This window comes from Acomys minous, assembly GCF_964271855.1.
Source record: "Acomys minous genome assembly, chromosome: 2".
NCBI classification, from domain to species: Eukaryota; Metazoa; Chordata; class Mammalia; order Rodentia; family Muridae; genus Acomys; species Acomys minous.
Window position 1 is genome coordinate 13,521,732 of NC_140484.1, and position 24,444 is coordinate 13,546,175.

Below are 24,444 nucleotides of genomic sequence, written 5' to 3' on the forward strand. Positions count from 1 at the left end.
ACAAGTTGGAGGAGACTAATCTGAGAAACAGAGGGAGAGACCCTGTCTGGTCTCTCCTAGTGAGTGTGGGTGTATACTGTTGTCACAAACCTCCTTACTTTCCCAGTAAGAAGACTGGTTGTGTATATGAATGTGCATGCATACGAATCTGATTGGCTGTCAGCCAGTGGATTGACAGTTCTTAGAGACATGCCTGATTCAATCGGCAGACTCCAGGAGAGTTGTCACAGGGTGTAATTATGACTACTTAGCTAACCTTTTCGGCAGTGACTGTTGAAAGCATGGTTGTTGTTGCTGTTGTGGCTGTGGGGGTTAGGGGTGGAGAAAAAGAACACATGGCATTCCTGTGGAGGTCAGAGGACCAGTTTTCAGAGTTGCATTTCTCCTTTCGCTGGAGATCCTGGGAACCAAACTCACGTCATCCAGCTTGTGGGACAAATGCTTTCATTTATTCTTGTCAGCTAGAAGGCATGTTTTAAAGAAGAGAGCTATTTGGGTAAGGGGTGACCCCAAAACATGGGTATCTGCAACCATTTACTCGAGAGGCTGTGTATGTAAGTGGAGAAGACCACAAACCTAGAACTGAAATACTGGGTTTCAGATCTAGTGCTGGGGGCTGAGGCTGTTGCTTTGTGGTGGAGTGCTTGTTTAACATGCTCCAAGCCTGGACTTCACCCTCAGTGCGATTAAAGAGGAAGAGGAGGAGGAAGAGGAGGAAGAGGAGGAGGAGGAGGAGGAGGAAAAGAAGAAATCCAATGTTACCCTGGCATTAGAAACAAGAATCAGTTCTTTAAAAAAATTTTTTAGATTTATTTACTTTATGTGTATCAGTGTCTGTCTACATGTATGCATGTGCACCACATACATGTCTGGTGCCTGCAGAAGCCAGAAGAGGGCATTGAATTCCCTAGCACTGGAGTTACAGATGGTCATTTGGATGCTGGAAACTGAACCCAGGTCCTCTGTAAGATCCAAGTGCTATTAACTCCAGCCTTTCAATTTCCTTTTCCAGAGTACAGGTGGACAGTGACATGTACCACAGGGACTTTTTTTTTTTAATTTACTTATTATTATGTATACAATGCTCTGCCTGTGTGTATACCTGCAGGCCAGAAGAGGGCATCAGATCACATTATAGATGGTTGTGAGCTACCATGTGGGGAATTGAACTCAGGACCTCTGGAGGAGCAGTCAGTGCTCTTAACCTCTGAGCCATCTCTCCAGCCCCAAACAAGGACTTTTTAAAAAGGTGAAATGTACTGTACATAGTGTTCATTTGTCTATTTCATGATATTTGCATGTTTCCTTTGTCCCGGGCACTGTGATAATTGTTTATACACCCACAGGATTCATGTCCAATTGGTGTGAGAATTCAAGCACTTAAGATGTGGGAAGTGGGGCTAGAGAGATGGCTCGGCAGTTAAGAACACTGTCTGTAGCTGGGCGTGGTGGCGCACCCAAAGGTAGGTGGATCTCTGGGAATTTGAGGCCAGCCTAGTCTACAAAGAGAGTTCCAGGACAGTCAGGGCTGTTACACAAAGAAACCCTGTTTTCAAAAACCAAACCAAACCAAACAACAAAAACAAAAACAAAAAAAGCACTGTCTGCTCTTCCAAAGGTCCTGAGTTCAATTCCCAGCAACCTCATGGTAGCTCACAACCATCTATACCTCAGATCTGATGCCCTCTTCTGACCTGCAGGCATAAATACAGACAGAGCACTCATATACATAAAATAAATAAATACAATCTTTTTTTAAAACATGGACTGTGTTGTGAGGATAGGATAGCTTTCTTTCTTTTTTTTTTTTTTTTAACTTACATTTATTTCTTAGGGGTAGGAGCCTGCATGGGACATTCATGCCACAGCATGCATATGGAGGTTGGCGGATAACACATGGGGGTTGGCTCTCTCCTACTGTGTGGGTCCTGGAGATGAACTCATGTGGTTATGCTTGGTGGCAAGCATCCCCACCCACTGGTCCATCTCACCCACGTGGCATAGCTTTACAGACTTTCCTCTGTCTTTTTTTTTTTTTTTTTTTTAATGGTGGTGGTGGGGTTGTGTTTTTGTTTTGTTTTGCGTTGGTTGGTTCGTTGGTTTTTCGAGACAGGGTTTCTCTGTGTAGCCTTAGCTGTCCTGAACTTGCTTTGTAGACCAGGCTGGCCTTGAACTCACAGAGATCAGCCTGCCTCTGCCTCCTGAGTGCTGGGATTAAACGCCCGGCTTGATTTTCCTCTATCTTAAGTTGACTCCATTTAGCTTCTAAGTCTTGTGCTTGGACTGTGCTTGACTAAGGAAGAGCCTGAATACTGACCCAGACTTCCACGCTGTGCTGCCAAGAGACGGACACCCCGTAAAGACACTCCAGGCTGTTTCTCCAGAGGGTAGTTCACTGCCAGATGCATTGTAGATGAATCAACTGGCATTCCTGTCTCCAAACAGCCTTGTGAGGTGAGGGTCCCTGAGTCCGTGTGCATTTAGAGGTACAGTCTGGCCCTCACGAGGCCCTACAGGAGCATCACAATGCCTTGCTCTCTGATAGCTCTTCTCTTCCTAAGTGCATGTGTGCGTCCCTGCTGTATCTGCCTAGTCAGCACTTCCTAAGTCCATTCTGGTCCAAGGCCATCTCTGGTATGCAGTTTGTTCACTTCACGAAGCTGGCTGGAGGAAAGAGGGCCAGAGAGCATAAGTCCCTGAGCAAGTGAGCCTGGGGCTCTTCAGCCTTACTCACTGTAGGACAGAGGCCATCTTAGCACTGAGAGTGCAGAATAGCCCCCTCATGAAAATCCAGACTTCTCGCTACATAAACCTGCTTGTAGTTTTGATTACTCTGCGGCTCTCAGAAAGTCCCTTGGATCCTCTGTCGACTTTCTTACCTATATGACAGGGATAACTGTGCAGCCACAGCCACAGCCCCTGCTGCAGAGCTGAGATATTGTAACTCAAAAGGGCTTCGTGTTCAGGGATAGAGACACAGCAAGTGACGGTGTATGACAGCATAGATAGGACACTAGGCTGGGAACTTGAGGTATAGTTAGATGGCAGTGTTTGCCTAGCAGGTTTGACCCCTAAAGTAAGCTAGGTGCACATCTATAATCCCAGCACTGGGAGGTAGAGGCAGGAGGATCAGAAGTTCAAGGTCATCCTTGGCGACATAACAAGTTTGAGGCCTGTCTGGACTATATGAGCCTCAAACCCAAGCCAAGCCACATCACCCTAACACAGCAACAGCACAGTTTACTCTCTTGGGCCAGTGCCCCCACGTGAACTATACTCAGTGGTTCTAAGTCAGCTCTGAGTCTCTGAGGCAGAGACAGCAGCAGAGGAGTTACTGCCTGTGAAGTTAGGGCAGCCCCCGCCAGAGCCACCTGCTTTGGAGTTCTTACTTGCACAGCTGTCCTTGTCCCAGCCTGTGACAAGAAAGAAGGGCTTGTGTCAGAGGCCAGACTGCTATTGGTAATCCAGGGGTGGATACCTTCCATCAGAATGCTTCGTGCAAGGCCGGCAGAGAGGAGGCCCAGCTGGGACACTACTGTGCTGGCCACCAAAGTTCTGTCATGTGGTGCAGAGCTGCAGTGCTGGGGGCCAAGACTGGGTCTAGTGGGGCGGTGGCTGAGCCTTAGAAAATGGGATGGGAGTGGTGGTGTACACGTTTAATCCCAGCTCCAGAGGCAGAGGCAGGCAGATCACTGTGAGTTCGAGGTCAGCCTGGTCTACAAAGCGAGTCCAGCATAGCTAAGGCTACACACAGAAACCCTGTCTCAAAAAACAAAAAACAAAAAACAAACAAAAAGAAGAAGAAGAAGAAGAAGAAGAAGAAGAAGAAGAAGAAGAAGAAGAAGAAGAAGAAGAAGAAAGAAAATGAACATGTTCCATGGGCAGAAGGGAGCATGTGGGGTGGTGGGTACAGATATCAAAGCTGAAGGAATGTGGAAGTTAGGCCTCCGTGCTGCCTGATGAGGGGAGCTTGGAGCCCATCTTCCTGGCGTGCGGGGGCGGGGAGGGTGGTGCAGCAGGAGCAGGTGTCAGGCAACAAGGAGGCTCTTGAAATAGTTCTTCCCTCGAGCTACATGTGCCATGGCTGTCGTCAGGAAGGCATCCAAGAGCTTGTCAGCACTGTGCTGCCAGCCACATGCCAGGAACCAGCTGCCAGACAGCAGGGCAGGGCAACGAGTGCTGGACCGTCCCTCTGTCTCATGTCCTCCCTGCTTGCGTTGGACAGGTACCCTCACCTGATGCTGTCTCTGTAGAGAGGTGACCTGACTTTCCAGATTCAGGCTGCTCTAGCCTGTGAGAGGGCAGTCCTGGAGACCCTGCCCTCTACACATAGGCATGCATGTACACTTTGTCCCCAGTGGAAGTGGCAGGCCTCACTCCCCAGCTAAAGAACAGGGAGAAGCTCCTCCCACATGTGCTCTGCTCTTACGTAATGGGCTTTAGCTAAGTGCAGGGCACACACTTTCTGGGGAGTATAATTTGTCAGAACCTCAGGGGAATTTGGGTTGAGAAATTGCCCCTTTCTTGTTCTTTCCCTAGCTTACCCTGTGGCTGCTGGATGTCACACACTTCAGCACTTGGGTTTTTAGCAATCACTGTGGTGGCAGCTGAGGGTAGCCCGTGGCAACCACCCTCAGTCCTATCAGCATCTTTTCAGGTTCTGTAGCTTCATGCTCTGGGTGTCCAGTGCTGACCGAGAATCCTAGTCTGAAGATGCAGAGCAGCTAAGGTGACCCAGTTGGCTCATATGACCTGAAAAGTCTTGTGGGAGTCACTGTTCCATAGGGTCCCCCATCTTGGAGCCTGTTGAACCCCCTAAAATGTAGGGACGCATCTGGTTCCTATAGCTCAAGTTCATCTCTTTGTGACTGAAATGTGTGATATGAAACTATTGTTTAGGACTCATCGGCTCAACCCAGGCTCTGTTTCCCTTCTAGCTGGGCACCTCTCAGGCTCCCGATAAAATTCATCTGTTTCTTTCAAGCTTCTATTGGACTGGGGAAGGCCCAGGGGCACCACGGGGGATGTAAGAGAATGCCAAGCTCAGAGTCAGTCTGCCAAGGTAAAGGGAGTAAAACTGTGCCTGGGCCCGAAACTGATGCGTGATCACCTTGTCTCCCTCTCCTGCAATCTGCTCCACCTGCACCGCCACAGCCACCTTTAGCTCACCATGTCTTGGAACCTAAGCGGCCAGAAGTCTGTACGTCTGTTCTCTTAGTTGCCTGCTGGATACCATCACCATAGAGGTTAAGACCTCCTGGGGACATGCTAGCTATCTGGGGATTTTGAGCTTTTTTTCCCCCCAAGGTGATCTCTTTCTGAATCATAATATTTTGCGTCACAGGATAGAAAACCATGTGATTTTTAAAACCTTTTAGCGGAGCTTGCTGTTCTGTCTCTCCAAGGAGGAAATCGAAACCCAGAAAAGTGAGGTAACGTGCCCTGGAAAGCTTTGCTGTGTGAGTTCCCCCACACCACACCCCAAGAGCTAGGAAGCAGCGGTCAGTTCCCCTGGAGCAGGCGAAGGACAAGCAAGGGCTAGAGGCCAGAGAGACTCTGAAGGAGACCGGAGAAAGTGTCTTGGCTCCCCAGGTCCTTCAGGAAGGGCTGGTCTATGTGAGTGGCAGCGGGGTGGGGAGGGGGGACTTGGATAGAGTCGGAACTGTGCCCCCCTGGCCCTAGCCCAGGTACCTCCAGTCCATGTTGCCCTCTCCGCTTGAAACCAAACAGAACCATCTGAGCCCCTCTCCCCCAGCCCCATCCCACATGGACTAGATCCTCCATCCTTGTCTCCTCTCCTCCAGCCCCATCCCACATGGACTAGACCCTCCATCCTTGTCTCCTCTCCTCCAGCCTTCCATACTAGGGAGTTCCTGCTTCTATAGCAGGCAGGCAGCTATGGAAACAAGCATAGAGGACGCTACTGCTGTGTGACCTAGGGCATGCATAGGACTCGGGGAGAGCAGTGGGCAGAAAGCCGCTTGCCCCTGTTGTCAGTGACATCCTTGGGGCTCTACCTGTGGCCTAGATACAGTGAGCCGATAATATTCAGCATGTAAAGTCAAAAGCAAGGTGATGCTGACCACGGGAGGCTAGGGTTCAGGGAGGTACATGGCCTGGTGCTATGGGTTTTGTGGAGGCCCAGGGTTGGACTGGGTAGCGAGAAGGCTTCTGAAGAAGCAGAGGCAGGGAACTTGCAAGAGTGGAGGAGTCAGATGTGGCCTGCAGAGTGAATGGGCAAAGGGTGGATATGATCTGGCTGAAACAAGGGGGTTCACTGTGCAGGCGAACCAGCTGCAGTAAGTGTGATAGCAAAGGGAAGGAGGTGGGCGGGGCTGCCTGTGGCTCTGGGACTTTGGTACTGAGGAGCCAGCCTCTAAGGCCCCAGAAGTAATGTAGCAGCCATCGAGGGACCGGAGCAGGGCTTTTGGATCCACTCTTCCTGCCAAACCACTTGAGGCTGTAGCCCAGGCTAGGTTTTAGACTCACGTCCCCCCAGCGCTGTGCCTTTAGAGGCCCATCCCCCTTACACGTATGAACACACAGCCTGAAAACGCAGGCTGGCTTGTCCAACCTCAGCTCTAGAGTAAAGCTGGGGACAAGCTGGTGTCCTCCAGAGGATGCGGTGCTGCCCGTGACTGTCTGGTGTCCCTGTCAGGCCCCAGCCCTGCCCTCCCCCCGCAGCCTCCTTTCCTCTCTCCCTTCACCAAGGTCTCTGTTGCGGTTGGCTAGGTACCCAGTCCCGGCACTCCTGGACACTCTGTCTTTCTCATTTGTTTTCTGTTCTCTCAGGGCCCCCGGCCTGCCCGTGGCTGGTTGTGCTCACGTAGTAGAGTTGTTGGCTGGTCCGAGCTGCTTTGATGGGAGGAGACAGCAAGCAAGGTGTGGCAAGAACACAGGGCCTCGGGCCCCTGTACCAGCCAGCACCTACAGCATCAACTCCAGCCTGCTACCATGGTAGCTTGACCAACTAACCTTTCTCTACCCCTGTGGTGCTTGCTGCCAGCTCCGGACACCCACTTCTTGCCTCAGGCACCGGGCCAAGGGATTGCCACTTGGCCCAGTGCTCAGGGCGTTGTGTTAATGGGCAGTGTTGTGGAGCCATTCTGGAAGAAATGCCAGGCACTGCGTAAAATGCTTCTGGTCAGCTTGGGCTCTGAGCTCAACTGACAGCTAATGGGTGACTCTGTTCCCTAGAACACTGGCTGCCCTTTTCTGAAGGGGTAGAGAGTGACAGCAGTGGCCACAGTTGCTTCTCTGAGCTGGAGCTCCCCAGTTCCCTCCCTAACCATTGTACTTTTACCAACTGAGCCAGAAGTAGCCTCTTTGTCCCCATGGTGTGGAGATCCCTAGAGTTATGATCTCCCCCCCACCCCACCACCCCTGGGGCCTGTGTAAACATAGTCTGTCTCCACACACAGGCGGCACCAGGGAAGGGAAAGTGGCCATGTTGACCATCCCCCAACCCCGCCAACCCCCCCAACCCCAGCCAGCTCTCCCCAGCTGCCAATTGGGTCAGTGGCTGCAAAGCGTCCCTGGGTTTGTAACAATGATCACAGGGATCGAGGGCTCCTGGACACCTTTGGAATTGACTTTGCGAGGCCAAATGCTTTGCAGATTGAATTTCCTGAGAGAGAACAGCTGAGCTTCCCCAGCCGCCGCTGCCGTGAGCTGTGGAGCTGTGGCGGCAGAGGGGCTTCCACGCGCTTGGTTTGCATTGTTCTCCCCATGAAAGGACGAGGCCGAGGGTGGCCCGGTGCCCCCCCCACACCCCCTGCCCGCCTGCAGATGACATCAGCCATGGGGGCAGCTGGGGCATCTTGTATTTTCTAGGTCATGCCTGGAACAGAAAGAATTTGGTGCTAGGGTTTTGGGGTGGCTATTCCCCCTCTTTAAATGATGTTTTTGAGGTGTTACCATGGAGAACTGTTGAAACTGGGGGGGGGGGGGACTGATGGATGTCTTTGGTCATGTCAGATGAGGACAAGATTACCCAAGTGAGGGAGAGCGTCCCTCCCGTCAGCAAGACTGTGGGGTTCCAGGGCTGCCCTGCCAGAAAAAGCCAGGGCCATAATCACAAACAGACCGCGATCACTTACAACCAGAAGTATTACTTTAGACTCTTGGCTTTGATGGGGAAGAATGCAGTTCTCCTCGGCCCTTCCCCCACCCTCTCGAGTTAAACAAGATCTGTGAAAGCTGCAGCTCTGGGTCTTAAAGAGGCCAGAATTCAAGCCAGGGAGCCAGTTTTGGTGGGCTCCACTGAGCTCCATTAGTGTTGGGGCTGGGAACTGCCCTGAGCAATTCACCTTCCCCACTACTCTTTGAGGTGACCTGGGGAACCCCACTTTCCCCAGAGTCATTCCTTTTTTCCTGGGGCTGCCTCCCCACTGGCACACTCACTGTCCAAGGGTCCTGACATTTTCTGCATGGGCACCATATACCTTCACAGTATATGATGGGCCAGATCAGATGGCTGGGTCGAAGAATATGCCTTAGCACAGTGGAATGCTGGGGTCTAGCCTAGCCTTAGGGGTGGGAGCTATTTCTCTTCCTTTTCCCCTGCCTCAACTGGTGCTTCCCAGGTAAGCCTCAGTATGCAGAGCCATGGCTTTGTGTGGAGCATGGTACCCAGGTGCTGAGCAGAACTTGAGGGCAGTGTGGACCAGGGCAGTGGGATTATAACCAATTATCATTGGAAAAGAGGTGAGGAGTTTTAGCTCATCATCTGGGCTTTGCATAAGGAAAATTAGCATCCAGGGGTCCTGCCTCACTGGCTCCCTTATAAGTATATGCCTTCTTCTGCTTCCAGCACCCAGCACTGTCCTGGGCCTCATTGCATAGGCAGCATAAACTTGCCTCCTTGGATCCAGAGGGCCTCCGATTACAATGGGGCCAGAGTCCCTTGACGTTGACACAGCAACAGGGAACATTTCAGAGCTCAGTCCAGTCTGCCCTCAAGGACCCCATCTCTCAAGCCCCATGGGGACAGCCCACTACCTTACCTTGGAGATGGGGCTCCCAGGTGGGAAAGTGGGTGAGCTCTAAGCCAGCAGGGCAGGTTCTGATCCTGAGGCCAAGGCAGGAGGAAAGAAACAGAGACGCTGCCTTCCAGTTCAAGAGACAGGCTAAGCTGAGGACACGGCGTTAGCAGTACTGCCTTTTCTCTGTGAGATGATATTCTAGCATGCCAAAGCTAATGGATAGGGACTTAGAGGGGAGTGTCTGGGGCCTGTCGTTGCCAAGACATACGTAGAGGAGAGAGATGCCCATAGCTCATCCCTGTTCCCCGCTTTCTGCTGTTAGACTCTAGCTAAGCCTTTATCCATCATCATTCAACTAAGAGGACCTTCTGCACCGCACCCCCCCCCACTACCCCACCCACCTGCTTCTAGTGTTGGTAGTATTGGGAGAGCTGCCTCTCTCATTGGTACCTATCACCACTGCCTGGCCAATCATTATGGAGAGTATGTAGTGAGCTGGGCACGGACCAGGGGAATATCTAGTTAGGGGTGATCTTTCTCTGATGTTGGGGTAGCATCTCTCAGGGACCAAGGGAATAAGTTGGTGTCTACCCACGGAGACACAGAAGTGAAATGGAGCATGACGTTCAGAGAGCCTCCTACTGGGGCCACTGCCAACCCCTCCAAGGCTCCAAGACAGTCATGGCCAGGACAAGGAGAGGTAGAGATTTGCCGCTTTCTGGAGATGTGACTGGCCCTAGGATTCCCTCTATGCCAGGCATGGTGCTGAGCGCCCTTTCCTGTGATGATTATTTCCACAGTCCTGCACAGTGTGGTGACATGACCTCTGCTGTCCAGATCAAACAGCCACAGCCGCAGACTCAGGCCATCTGCCGGTCTTCACATACGTCCTGCAGCACCCTGGTCACTCCTTTGCGGGCACTGAGTAGGATACCACAGCAAGGGAGTTGTTTTGGCCACAGCTGTCTCCCCTCTGTTCTTAGGGACAAGGGAGCGGGTCCCTGGGGCCGCCCACTACAGAACTCTTAGTTGTACCCATCAGGAGGGGCCTCTTCATGTATCCTGGTGTGTGGAGCTGGTGCACAGCTGGCTTCCTCAGATGGGCATCTCCTCCCTGGACTGCCCCCCCCCCCGATTCCTTCAGGAGGATTAACCAGAGAGTAAGCGTGTCCCTGGTGAGTGGCCTCCTGTCCTCCCTGGACTTTGCCTTTCCATTCCTGTGAGGGGAGAGGCCCAAGCAGAAATGCTCCAGTCGGGTTCACCAGCAGTTTGCAGGGGCTCCAGTCCTCATGGATGGGAGTGCCTGCCTCCTGTGTGGCTAGGGCCATCCAGACAGCCAACAATAACAGTCTCTATTCCAGTTCCCTGTGGCGGATCCCCCTGAGTGAGAGGGGGTGCTGCAGTTACTTCCCAGCACTGAGGAACTGGAAGAGAAGAGGGCACTGGGCTAGAGTGTGTGTGTGTGTGTGTCGGGGGGGGGGGGCGCTGAGGCGAACCAGCTCAGCACCAGCTTACACGGGCCCCGGGAGCTGAGCTTGGGAGATCTTGAGCCTGTGCAGAGAGGACTGGGGTGAGAAACCAGTGTTGCCTTCTCATTTCTAAGCCCTTTCTCGGTCCAAAACACCCAAGCCAGGCTGGGGGCCCCCACAGGATGCCACACTGAGTGACAAGATGCTGTCCTCACAGATCTCTTGCTCTAGCTGGGGACATGGTCAAACTCAAACCTCAGGTCAGGGTGCCGGAGCAGCTGAGGGGAGGAAACCAGAGTGGCGGTTGATAGGGAGACATAGACCGTCACAGAGGGGGTGGCTTGAAGTTCAGGGCCTGAACAGTGACGGGTCCGAGAAACCAGCACAAGTGAGAACTCTGAGTCCCACAGGGTCAAAAAGAACAAGACAGACATCCTTTCCCCCAAGGGCCCATGAAATACTCGTGCTCGGCTCCCACGCTACTGAGTAGCCAGCCTTGACTAGCAAACCGGTAGCCTATGTGCAGCTAACTGCCTGCTCAGGCTGTCTGTAAAACAAGGATAATTTTTGAACCCAGTGTGGCAATAAAGAAGGAAAATAACCAAGGGGCAGCTACTCCCCATCCTTTTTCTCTGACAGGCGGGGGTAGGCAACCCTCGAGTCCCTGGCAGTAATGACATGGGGGGGGGCGGTCTATTGGATTCCCGAAGTTGCCCCCACTCTCCAAGACCCGAGAGACTTTCCAAAGCAAGTTTCTCAGCTGTGGCCCCAGGGTAATGAGGGCAGGGTTCCGTGCCCATTTTACAGAAGGAAGTAGTTTGTAGACCGCCTCAAAGTTTGCTGGTGGCCGAGTTGTGTGTAGCCTAGGGCCTACAGGATGGTAAAGCCACATCACCAAGTCAGTGTTTCCCAGAGAACAGTTGTGCGTGTGTGCTGCTGAACACCTGCCAAATAGCCCTTTTATCGCCTCGCTTTTCTTTCACTCCACATTGGGTGGAGGATAAAGTGTTCACTGGGACTCCTGAAGAGCCAGTACATTGGGTCGATAGCCTTTGTTTAAGTGAAAAATGTGACCTAGTCGAGTATCTTGTTGAACGCCTTAGCACCTTGCTAAGACCTTCAAGGCATTGCTGTGTGTACTTTTCCGGTTATCGTCTATCTGGGATAGTGGTTTTGCATTCAGTGTGTGGCATGGGAAAACATCATTCTGAAAGCATACTCATATTTGTTTTAAAGTTGTCAACTTAGGGACTTAGGCCAACACCAGGACAGCTGTTGTTCAGATAGCTTGATGAGTTCTTTGAGGGTTTGGGGTAAGGACTGAAGTCTGAAGGACCCCCCCCCCCCAGTGGGACAGCTTCTCCTGGCCCACAGCATACTAGAATGACACTAGTGGCTCCCAATTTCCAACTGGGAAAAGGGCCTGGAAAGCATGGGCATTGGTGGTGGCTGTTCCCCACACCACGCAGAGGAATCCACGTTGTCAGAAAGCCGCTGACGTCAGGCGGAGCAGAAGTTTTGTAAGCCCTCTATTTAAAATTCCCCAGAAATTAAATAAGGAGGGTTTGGAGAGAGGAATGCCCTCAACAAATTGTAGAGTGGGTTTGTTTTGTTTATGGAGATGGTCTTTAAAGTTGCAATTGCCCCCGTTTTATTTTTGCCCGATTGAAAGGGGCTGGACTCAGCTGGGAGGGAGGTCACAGCTCTCAGTGGAAACCTACTCGGTTCTAAGGCCAGAGAACTGCTGCTCTTAGCAAAAGAGAAGAGGCAAGTCATTGGAAAGAGCTGCTCTCCAGAGGACTCAAGTCCCACTCCTAGCGCACGTATCTACCAGGTGGTTCACAGCCGCTTCTAACTCCAGTTCCGAGGTATCTTGATACCTTTTTCTGGCCTCCAAAGGCACCTGCACACACAAAACGAACACCTACCCACAGACACATACTCACAAAATCATAAAACAACAACAACAAACAAACAAAAACAAAGCAACTGAAATGACCAGGCAGGCTGAGGAACAGATAAGTAGCAGAACACCGAACGAGATCCTGGGTTCACTTCCCAACACTGCCACCCCCCGAACCCCAAATTAACAACCACAAGTGTGGTCCACAGCCTTAGCTCCACACTGCCAAACACAGCCAGTCATGTGCCTAGGCACTTTGCTCTTTTGTTTTACCCCCTTCTCCCCACAGCCCTGGCAGGCCACGGGATTTCAGACTCCCTTCCCTACTCCCAAGCGCCCCATCCATCAGCCTCTTCTTCCAGCTGCGTTGATAAGCAGGTGTCAATTCTGATATGAGGCGTGGACCCTGAAACCGTCATCTGCCCTACCTACCCTCCCTGGAAGCATGGTCCTTGCACCTTGATGTTCTGCAGTGGCTGGCTCTCTCCGAGCTACCCAGTAACCGGACACAGGATACAGCCAAGCTCCTCAGTTGTAGCAGAGCTCAAATCCACTCTCAGCCTCCATTCCCCCTGGTTGGGGCTGGCTACCCTGGTTATTTATTCATAGTGGACACAGGTTTCTTCCTTGAAGTTGGAAGTAAAAGAAGGAATTACAGCCACACAGCCCCTAACGCTCAGGCAGTGACAAGTCCTATGTACTGTAGTGGCCCCATACATAAGCTTAGAACGGAATTGAAGAACTCCTGTCTGCTGGTGGTGCTGGAGCTGTTGTAATGTCATAGTGGAAAGTGTAATTCATGTTGGTGATGCTGATGTAAGTGCAATTAAGCCCGTGCTGCTATAATCCCCACATGCAGGAGGCAGAGCCAGGGGATTGCAAGTTCAAGGACAGCCTTTCTATCCATCCATCTTTATTTAGAACAGTGTCTCACTATGTAGTCCCAACTGTTCTTGAACTCACAAAGATCTGCCTCCGTTGCCCTCCTAGTACAGGGATTTAAGGCGTGTGCCACCATGTCTGGCTCAACGATTTAAGCTGCAGTATTATATAAAAATACAGCACACACAATTATGCCCAATATATGTGTGTGTGTGTGTGTGTGTGTGTGTGTGTGTGTGTGTATATATATAATGTGTAACCGAAGAATAAGTATGTTAGTTAACGTGGACTTACTATACTGTAGTTTTTAACATTGTTTTAGTATATGCACCTATTTATATAGTTAAAAAATTATACTAACACAATCTGCTATATTATGATGCTACTGGTCTCACACAATTCACATTTATGGCCTCTCCTGGTTATATCACAAGGCTCCTTCAGGTAACTGAGCTGGACCACCTAGGCATCAGATCCCCTGGAGCTGGAGTCATAGATAGTTCTGAGCTGCCCAAGTTGCAAGAGCAGTGTGTACTCTTAACTGCTGAGCCACATCTCCAAGCCAGCATCCTCCGTCAGGTCCAATGAGCCAGTAGAAACAAACTCTAAACACACTTCTAAGCTGTGCCTTTTCATCTCTCCATTTGATACTTAGCATCTTGTTAGATTCTGACTTGTCGTTACCATCTGTTTAGCACACACACCCCCGCCCGCCCCCACCTTCTGGTCCTGGCATAGCCTCTTCTCCAGTGAGACGGTGCCACCAGCGCAGCGTGTATGTCCTCACCCTGTTGGCTGATTAAAACATCTAGCAGGATGAGCTCCTATCAGCCCTCTGTAGACATGCTAGCCAGCAGCTGGGGCTCCTGCAGCCCTGCAGCTCCAGAGGCTAGGGGAATCACACAGATTCGGGGCCCAGAAGTCTGGGCTTTGGCACATGCTGACCAACCAGGTTAGCAGATCACTTGGCTATCAGCACTTCAGATCTTCCTCTCTGTCCGCCATAGTCTGGCTAGTCTGCAGAACCCCATCCGGTGCCTTGTGAGCAATCCTGGGCAACCTGCCTTGCCAATCCCATGACCATCACTGAAGTCCTGTACTCTCTGTTCTGGCAGTTTCCAACCCCCTTCCTTGAAAGCTGGGACCTTGCACATTTTGTGTCCCCTGGCCTCGCTCCTGTTTCAGTGTCTTGAGACCCCTGATGGTGGTTAGAACCTTTGCCAAGTGCTCACAGAATCCTTCTGGAAGCAGATTGGCAGCATTTGCCAGTAGCTCACCGTGCTGCCTCCTCTCCCTGGGTCCACTGTCCTTCCCCCCATGTCCAGGAAGCATGCTCAGTCCAGAACCCACTCCTGAGTGTGGGCAGAATGGCCATAGATCCCCGCTCCACCCTCCTCAAGAAAGGGACTTCGCTCCTTGTCGGGAACTGTAGGAGGCCTGTCCTTTTAGCGCTTTGCTTTGCTGGGAATGCAACCATTCAGCCCCGAGTATAAGCAGCTCACACCTGTCTCTGTTCACTTTTTGTAGTTCTCGCTCCTCCGTCATCTTCAGAGCTTTCCTTCCTACAGCCACTTCTGTCCTACGGTTCATATCTTTACCTTTTTATTAAGCATTACATTGCCAGATTGTAGGCCTTTCTGAGCTACCTCCTGTGTGAGGGATAAAGAGATGGACAGGAAACAGTGCCTGTCAGTCACCTGGACAAGCCCTGCCTCCTCCACTCTGCGTAGCTCACGCTCCCACAGATTGACCCCTCCACTCCCCAGCAGGCCTTAACTGCTGGTCAGCTCAAGCTCGCCTCTGGATTCTCCCATCACTCCAGATCTCATCACTGGGCATCTTCAGTTTCTGCAGCAAGGCTTGCATCAGCCACCAGCACGCGCAGGGCTGGAGCTGCCTGGGCCCTCCTGTGGCACTTAACCAAGCAGTCTCATTCTACAGCCCGCCCAGTGCGTGCCTGTGCCCTGCAGCTCCTAGTGCCACCATCACTCTCCATCCCCACCGCTCTGCCCACCCTAAATATTGCCAGATCTGTATTTTTTTTCTCCTCCCTCCCTTCCTCTTTCCCTTTCTTCCTTTCTTCCTTCCCAGGGTCTCATGAAGCCCAGGCTGGCCTCAAACTCACTATGAAGCAAAGGGTGACCTTGAACTCTATTCCTCCTCCTCCTCCTCCTCCTCCTCCTCTGCCTTCCAGTGCTAGGCAGGCACTGCCATGCTCAATTTACCAGATCCACATGTTTTCAATGGAGGCCTTCCTGGATCAAAGCCAAATGACAGCATCACCAAGACTACGTTTCAGTTACACACACACACACACACACACACACACACACACACACACACACGGCTTAAGATCCTTCTGCCCAGCCCTGAGGCCTTTGTTTCTTCTCCATAGTCTGCAGTTAAAAATTGGGAGACCAGCTCTTGGCAAATTTGTTAGAAATCAGGTGTCATTTTGAATCTTTTTTATCTAATATATAATTAGATATTATTACTATATGTTCATTACATTGTTAGAATACTAGTGTGTATCTATTCCTTATACATGCACTATACTATCTAGGGCCACTTTACATATAAGGAAACTGCTACATTTCATTAGTTAGGAAGTAGCAGGGCTGGGATTTGATCCGACAGTACATAGTTGGAGAGCTCTTGAGTAAACGTGTCTCTGCCTGCTTTTCTGTCATGTACCCTTCTCTGCCCACAGACACTTGGTAGATAACCACCTTCTCATTAGCTCGTCCAGAACACTAACGTGCCCAGCTCCATCAGAGCCCTGTGGGCTTGACAGACCCCAGCCTAACTCTGGGTTCATCCAGTGAGGTGGACAGCCTAGGCTGGGAGAGGTGGCAGCAGCCCAGCTCCAGTCTCCTTGCCATAGGCTCCACGGAGCAGTCCAAATGGTGATGTAGGCTGTTTGTGCTCATGGTCTTGGAATCCAGGCACCCTGGGAAGGTTCTGGACCCTATGGCCTCAAGGCTCCATGGGAGGGAAGGGTGTGGGCCTTGGACAACAAAACAGGGTGAGTGCCAAGGGTAGGACTAGGTGAGTGGGTCAGGAGGGCAGGGCTGTGTGGGTGTACACAGGAGGGACTGGGGAGCCTTTGACTGGCTCCAAAGCCTCTCCTGTTTTCTTTGGACAGTGGAGACCACATGCTGAGAGCTGGAGTGTGTCTTGGCAAGAGAATTCAGTGACAGAGCCTTCTGACCAGGGGAGGCCTGGCCCAGGGAGGCTGGCCTTTCACTGTTCTTAAAGGCACAGCATGTATGAGTGGGCTGCGTTTCCTGTTCCCCTGGCCCCTCTAGAGAGAAGCCCTGGATCTTCTGTAAGGAGAGGGGTGAAGCCTAAGGCCCTGGCCAGGTGCTGAGTGCTGGTGACTTAGCCTGGTCAATCCTTCTCCTCTACATCTCCCGACTCTCATCGTTTGATGTTAACTGATCCTAACTCTCCCACCTTCTCTAAGCCTACTCCAGGGAAAAACCATAGGAGTGCCTAGGCACATCACACTGCTAACAAGGAGAAGGCTTGCGGAGGGACGGAGGCATTTATGGCAGCAGATTGGGGTACTGCATGAGGATTCTGGTAGGATGGGCTTTTGGCTCCCCAATATCCAAACCATCAAGATCCAAAGTGTCTACAGTGCCTTCCATGCTTGGCTTCATGACACCCTTGGTCACCCCGGTATAGAAGCCTTAGGGGGCCTGGGTTAGAGACAGTGCCACATATGGTCTCTGCAGTGAGTAGTGTTAGCTCACATGGGGAAGAGTTGGGGCACTGTACAAAAGCAAGGCCTAGAGCTCATCTAAAGGTTGCTAGGTTTCTTAAATTCCAAAGTCAGAGTTGTAGCCTGTCTCCAAATCCTGGGTTTGGGCCAACGGGCTGACACCAGGAGCAGAGAGGACAGATCGCTTCCGGTCCCGTCCTCACAGCTGCAGGCCCTGCCTGGGGTGGTGAGGAAGGAGGACCTCCAAGTGTGTTCTTGGGAGTGGTGTCTCTTTCACTGGAACACAGCCTGGCACTTACCAGGAGCTCAATAAAAACCCCCAGATGATTGACAATACTGTGTACCCAACTGAGGGGACACTCCCCTCCCCAATAGATAGTTATTATCCTGGTATGCCAGTGAGGCTCACAGACGGTCAATGGCCCAGTTAGGAAATGGTGAAGCCAGGGTCCAGACTGGGCTCAGTCCCAGGGTTAGCAGAGCCAGAAGAGTGGGGACAGTGGGGGGCCTCAAAGAGCACAACATCTGGGAGGATTGGGAGGATTTCAGAAGGAGAGCAAGGATAGGGTCTCCCCTCCCCCACCATCTGCTTTGTCCTAGGCCGAGCAGTGACCTCACAGGACTTTATTAACATCCTAATTGTACACAGCTGGCCTCACTCTGGCCCTAATGAGCTCATTATCCTCCCTACTTAAGGAGGCCATTGTGGCCTGCTCACCCTGGGGACAGCAGTGGCCTGGGAGTGCCCATCACTTCCTGCCAACCCCCAGCCAGGCTCAGCCCCCTCCTGGAGAGACAGCCCCAGCTGCTCTCCCACTGCACTTCCTCCTATTAAAACCATTCCCAGAAACTGGCCAGTGAGGTAGACTCTTAGCTAACAGCCGAATGGTCACCAAAGAGTTACCTGTGGCCTGAGACTGGGCATCTGGCTCTGTAGCCTGGGGCTGGACTTGGTCCTTGCCTTCCACACCCCACCCTTAGCCGAACATGCTGGTCACGCCTCTTGGTTCTGTCTCTCTTCTTGGCACTTGGACCAAGATAAAGGAGGAGTATTGAGGAGGACTTGGCGCTCCTGCGGGCCTTTAATTCCAAGGAAGGAAGAGGGGTTGCTGCAGGAGTTTGCTCTCGAGGTGACTCCCCAGCATGGGGCTCTGCTGGGAACACCAGGCTTCTCTTGCGTGTCTCACACCCACAAGGTATTCTCTCGGGCCTCTCGGAAACAAGTCCCTCTGCAGTTGTCCATTCAGCAGCAGAGAGTGGGAGCCCCTCACCTATCCCCATGGGTCCTGTAGGGGGAGTAGCTATCCTACTTGTGTGGAAAGTACCCCAGCCATCCATAGGGTATGGACACAGTGATTAACAGCTCCACCACATGGGACTAGCTCAACCCAGCCACTGCTGTCTTCCCTGTTCTCCTCTTCAAGTTTGGGAGATGGGCCTATTGGTTACTCTTAGTCAAAAAGGCTAAGACTCAGAAAGGTCTAGTAGCTTGCCCAAGGCCATGGGTGGGAGCAAGGCTAGGGAGTCTGCATGGAGCTAGGCGGACACTGTCCACTGCCCGTGTTCACTCAGGCCCACCTAGGCAGTGTTCCAGGCCCACGGTTTGGTGGCCATGCCCACAGCTGAGCCAGTGTTAGGCTTTTCTCTACAGCCGTCATCTCACCTGGCACCAGTGGGAGCCTGGAATCTACCCAGCCCAGTCCTGGAAGTATTGTGGCCGGAGAAGACGACCAGGCTAGTGTTCCTAGGCAGTGCTGGCCACTAGGCTGTAAGGATGACAGCCGTCTCAACCCCAGGTCCCAGGGCCACAGCAAGAGAATAAAGTCCTCTAAGTTGATGTCTCGGGGAGAAGGTTTATGTGGATGTAGCGAGACACCCCAGAAGTTGCTGGCATGCATGTCACCTTTTTAAAAGGGCACCTAGGAAAGGGGTACGCAGGAACCTAGTGATAACATTCTGTCCACTGGATGCCAGCGTCATCCACTGAGACTCTGAGCAAGGCTCTGTCCGGCCCCACACCTAGTACCAAGGACTGTGCAGCAGAGGTAGGCCAGACAACAGGCCTGCTCCTGGCCTAGGAGCTTCCTTCCTCTACATCCTTGGCTCCACAGAAAGGGAGGAAGCAACATGTACAAGGAAAAGCGCCCACGAGATAAATTAAGGGAGAGGACACAAGGCATCCAAGGGAGAAGGGCCCTGACTCCTGGTGTCGTAGCCTGTGCGACAAGGAGAAAGGTCTACACAGGAAGCAGAGGGTAGGAACAGGAATCTGGTAGACTTAGGGACCTGCCTTCTAGAAGTTCAGATACAGACTGAGTGGATAGGAGTGAAAGGAGAAATCCTCCTAGGAAAGTCACGGTTCTAGACCTCATATGCAGAAGAAACATCATCCTTAGCATCCTCCACAAGCTCTCTGCCTATAGAAGGGGCGATCAGCCCTAGCTCCTGCCCAGGATGACTTTGGAGCCCCAATCGTGGAAGATAACCAGCCAGCCTCCATAAGACCACCACGTCACCTGCCTACCTGGGGCCTTGAGAAGTTCCTTAGAGGGTGCCATTGGCAGTAGGGACACCTTGCCATAGGAGAAACTTGGTCATGAAAAGATCTTGACAAGTCCTCACCAGGACATCTGCCTCTGAGCTGTAAAGAACATCTTTGTCCAATGACAAGAAACCCCCTGTCCCAGAGAAATGAGCTCCCAGAAGAACAGATGCCATGAAGGCCAGGCTTTGCAGACTCTCTGTGCCCTGCTGGATGCCCACTTAGCGTAGCTGAGTGGGCTTTTGTAGCACAAGAAGGGTCAGTGATAATGCGACATGGATGCCAGCCGCTGTGCTCTCAAGCATTAGAACCTGGGGCTGCAAACCTAGGTGTGAACTTTGGCTTTTGGGAGCCTCTTAAAAAGTAACCCCAAGTTGGTAACGATCCCGTGAATTCTTGGGGGTCCACCTGGTAAGCCTGCTTGGTGAAGTGTTTCACCCGCCTGAATCAGGCAGAGGAGGGAGAAAGGTTTCCATTTCAAGCCTAGGGTCAAGGAGCAGCTGGCGATCTTGCCATCACTGTGGCTACCTCCCTGCTCCCTCCATGAGCGGGCGGCCAGAGGGAGCCCTCGCAGAGACGCCTGCCAGCCATCTCTGTAGAGTAGACAGAGAAACCTATTCGGACAGAGCCTGACACTTATTGACCAGCTTGTGGTGCTCAGGGGCCTCCCTGGTTCAAGAGGGGTGGTTAACGAAAGCCTTCTCTTCATATCCATGGATGCTGACTGTGTCAGTCTTCTCCAACCACTGACTAACAGAGGGTGAGTGGGCGCGGGGGGCGGGGGGGGGGGGGCGTCTCCATAGTCAAGAATCACCTCCTGCCTGTCCTTGGCCTCCAAGTGAGCATTGCTCTCTCACTGTCACCACTTCTCAGTGGTGCTGAAAATACATTCTGTCCGGATATGAGCCACCTGGGACCAGACTTTTTTCCTTGTCTGGTGCCCTGAATGCTACCTACAGCCCCAGAGGCAGGAAATGCTAGAGGGTTACTAGCCTCTAGCCTACTGGCGTCTACAACGGTGTCCCTGCAGGTGGGTACCAGTACCTCCCTGTCCTGAATTGCTCAGTGGTGCCCAGCATAGCTTGTTCCACCTTCCTGAACAATGACGCATTCCACAAGGGGCAATATTGTTTCCAGTACTCTTTAATGTTTTCATCAAATGTGCATGGCAGTGGGTGGAGTCTCTGGTGGGTGGAGCCTCTCAGGCCCTCTTCTCAGAAAGTCTCTTTGTCTTTTGTGCTGTAGCTGCTCAAGGCTTTTCCCAGGTGCCTAGGCTGTCTGGTTTAATGCCTTGCCCCCTGGGCACGCCTTGCCCCCTGGCCACTCCTACTCTCCACACCCTGGCCCCAACCTGCCTCAAGCATCCTACGGCATTCACAGCCTGTTCTCTCTTGTCCCCTTTGTAGGCTGGTGGTTTGTGAGCACGTCTGAAGAGCAAGGTTGGGTCCCTGCCACCTACCTGGAGGCCCAGAATGGCACACGAGATGACTCGGACATCAACACCTCCAAGACTGGGGAAGGTGAGGGCCTGTGTGTTCTTAGGAGAGTAATAAAGCTCGGCTAAAGGGTTGTATAGGGGCCAGCCCCTGACCCCTCGGGGAGACAGTTCCCTGAATCTTCTCCCTAAGCCACCTCAATTGCTACAGTGGGCTGGATTTTACTCGAGTCCCCCCACAAGGTCACCTCATACCCTGGCCTGTCTTTGTCAGCCCCCATGTGGGTCCCAGAACAGGAAAAATCCTCTTGATATCATTGAGGTAGAGAACAGGCTTAGTGCTAGAAACCCTGGCTTTCTCTCAAGAACTCCACAGAGACCTGCCTCTACTCCCAGCCGCACACTGGACTTCCTGTGGCAAAGCCAATGCCGAGCAGTCAGGTGGATGTGATTCCTGCTGTGTGTCGTCTTCCTCTGTGATCCCACTCTGGACACTGACATCTGCCTGGTGGCCTGTGAACCCCCTCTCAGCTTCCCAGACACTGGGGTGCTCAGGCTCCCACACAAGCACTTTCTGGCTGGCTCTGGCTCTGTGAGATGCTTCTGGATGTTTCTCCATGCATTTCACAGCGATTGCCTCCACCCTCTAAGCCATCAGTACCCTAATGAGTGTGAGCCACTCACTTCCCAATGCCATGCTCCTAATGCCTTCCGGCTCTCCTACGGCGTGGCAGGGGGACTCCAGTCTCTAACAGTCAGTAGGAATGACCCAGGCAGCCACGTCTAAAGGCCACCCACAGCTCAGGCCACCTTCAGGCCCATTCCCCCATCCCCCTATTCTCTGCTGCCCAAGCCAAATAGGCAGCCAGGGCCAGATCTTTATTCGCCCTTCCCCAGGATGCTATTTCTTTATTGGTGGTTGGGACCCCTCTCTGCTTGTGTCGGTGCCTTATTTTGGCCCTGTGATTAGAGACGTACCCAGTACACATCACCTTGTAACAGGCTCCAGATCCAAGGTTCCTCCCTCCCTGCGTTCTTGAGCTTATATCTGACTCTATTCTGGTTCTGTTGTACCCTTGAGCTGGTTCCATCCAGTCTGTCTGCAATCCCCAGACCTTGTCACCTACCTAGTGCCTGCTAGGCCTCACAAAACAGCAGCTCTCTGGGAGGGGCAATGCATGCCTATAATCCCAACACTTGAGAGGTTGAGGTGGAAGGTCAAGAGTCCAAGGCTACCCTGGGCTACATGAGACCCTGTTTTAAAAGAACAAAAAAATAGATAAAACCACTCAAACGTCCCAATGCCAGGCCAGGAGCAAACCCTTATTACTTACCCTGGGAGATGACACATATGTCCTACCTACAGGGTCAGAAGCTCAAGGAGTTTAGTCACGTGTTTGTCCCCATCACGTTTGAGTGCAGGTGGCATCACTACTGTGTCTTGTGTTAAGGACAGTATATGACAGAACAGGTGACAGTAGAAAGAGCAGAACAGAGCAGAGGTATTGGGTAGCAGTAGAGGCCCCAGACAGAAGCAGACAAGGTAGGACAGAGCTCAACAGGCCTGGCTAACATGGGTGTTTTTGGAACAAGTGGTACCCAATTGTTCTGGTGAGGTTTCTGTTGCTGTGGCACATAGCAGGCTGGGGAGCAAAGGGTTATTTCACAATAGTCAGGAATCAGCAGGAAGCCAGGGCAGGAGCTTGATCCCTAGCTTCTGCTCAGCTAGCTTTCTTAAACAGCCTGGGATCACCCTCCACCTCCTACACCCCACCCCCTACCCCACCCCCTACCCCACCCCCTACCCCACCCCCTACCCCACCTAGGGATGATACTGATGGCGGCAGCAGGCAGGGGGTGCTGGACCCTCCTTCCTTAATTAACAGTCAAGAGATTGCCCCATTGTTGGTAGATGGTGGGCCTTTAATCCCAGTACTTAGGGGAGGTAGAGGCAAGCCAATCTCTGTGAGTTCAAGGCCAGCCTGGTCTATAGACTGAGTTTCAGGACTGACAGGGCTACATAGCAACTGTGCCTCAAAAAATCCAAAAGGAAGGAAGGAGAGAATAAGAGAGGTGTGTGTGTGTGTGTGTGTGTGTGTGTGTGTGTGTGTGTGTGTGTGTTTCTGGGGGTGGGTAACCCCTAATTGAGATCCCCCCCCAAATGACTCTGAGTTGTGTCAAGACAGCTGAAGCTACAAGGCAGGTTGTGGAAGACTTTGACCCTATGGATTAGGAACTAGGGGACAGCCAGGGAAACTCCTGTGTCCGCAGGTTTTGTGTGTGTGTGTGTGAGTGTGTGTGTGAGTGTGTGTGTGTGTGTGTGTGTGTGTGTGTGTGTAGCACAAGGGTGCTATTGCTCTGCATACCTGGACATGGTAGGACCCTGTGTGCCAGTACTCTGGTCACATGTTAAGAATTCTCCTACCTTCATGGGGCAGTGGGAGTGGGTCTGGGCTAGAGCCCGCACTTCTTGCCTGTTGCCTGGGCCCCAGTAAGAAGCAGGATGCAAGGCCAGAGAGATGGCCCATTGGTTAAGAACACTGACTACTCTTCCAGAGGACCTGGGTTCAGTCTCCAGTATCCATATGGCGGCTCACAACCATTTCAATCCCCAGTTCCAGGGGATCTAATGCTCTCTTCTGCCATCGGAGGCCATACATTCACACACATAAAATAAAACTTATGAAGAAGAGGAATAGAAGCAGGTTGCGTGGCCACAGGCAAGCGGCTATTCCCAGATGTTTTACTGGATTTTGGTCCAGGTGTGTGTAGAGAATATTATTTTTACTCTCTCTACCATCCAACAATCCCCACCTCCTGCCCCCGCAAGAATAGGCATCCTGGCAGCTAGCTTCCTTTGGTGCTAGGAGGTGAGGTGAGCTGGCACCCTGGGGCCCTGGTCCAGCGTTCATCCTCTTAGGAGTCACATAAGAAGACAGGGGTGTGGGGAGCCAGGCCAGGGCTGAGGGTGCATGGAAACTCAGTGCCCATCTGTGATGGTGGGGGTGGGGTCCAAGCCAAGCAGACGAGCACAGTGAGAAGCGAGGCAGCTGGGTCTTGGTCATCGGAGACATAAAGGGATAACACAGTGGGACCGAGCCTTGGCGGCGGCATCTGCCCATGTTTATATCATTGAGTAAGCCTCTCCTGGGCCAGGACCTGGTAATGTGTAAGGCCCTGGGGACGACCCACAGATGCAAGGCAAAGTCATCGCCCTCAACAGACCCCACCTAGTAGGGAGAGCTCTGGCCAAGCATGGAAAGGGACTCTTGTTTCTCCTGGCCATAGTGGCAAGTTGGTAGTCATGCTTGGCGAGTGGGTAACGACCCTGTCCAGGGCTCAAGGAAAAGCTCTGGGGGCCGCAGGAGAAGGTCTTCCCATCTCTAAGGTAGCAGGTCTCAAAATCCTTCAGTCTACTCCTAGATTCGCAGGTAGATGCTAAGGGGTTTGGTTGAATTTGTCTGTTCACATTGACAGTGCCACCGTCAGACCATTCCTCACC

The 24,444-nt window shown here is 52.2% G+C and overlaps 1 protein-coding gene across 8 annotated transcripts in view; it reads left to right on the forward strand.

Annotated features, from left to right (window-relative positions):
* SH3PXD2A (SH3 and PX domains 2A) overlaps positions 1–24,444 on the forward strand; it is a 204,076-nt gene that overhangs the window by 155,223 nt on the left and 24,409 nt on the right. For all 8 annotated transcript variants that reach the window (XM_084763099.1, XM_084763097.1, XM_084763098.1 and 5 more), the window contains one exon: positions 20,914–21,027. In XM_084763099.1, coding sequence (XP_084619225.1) covers positions 20,914–21,027 — 114 coding nt within the window. The remainder of the gene's footprint in view (positions 1–20,913; positions 21,028–24,444) is intronic.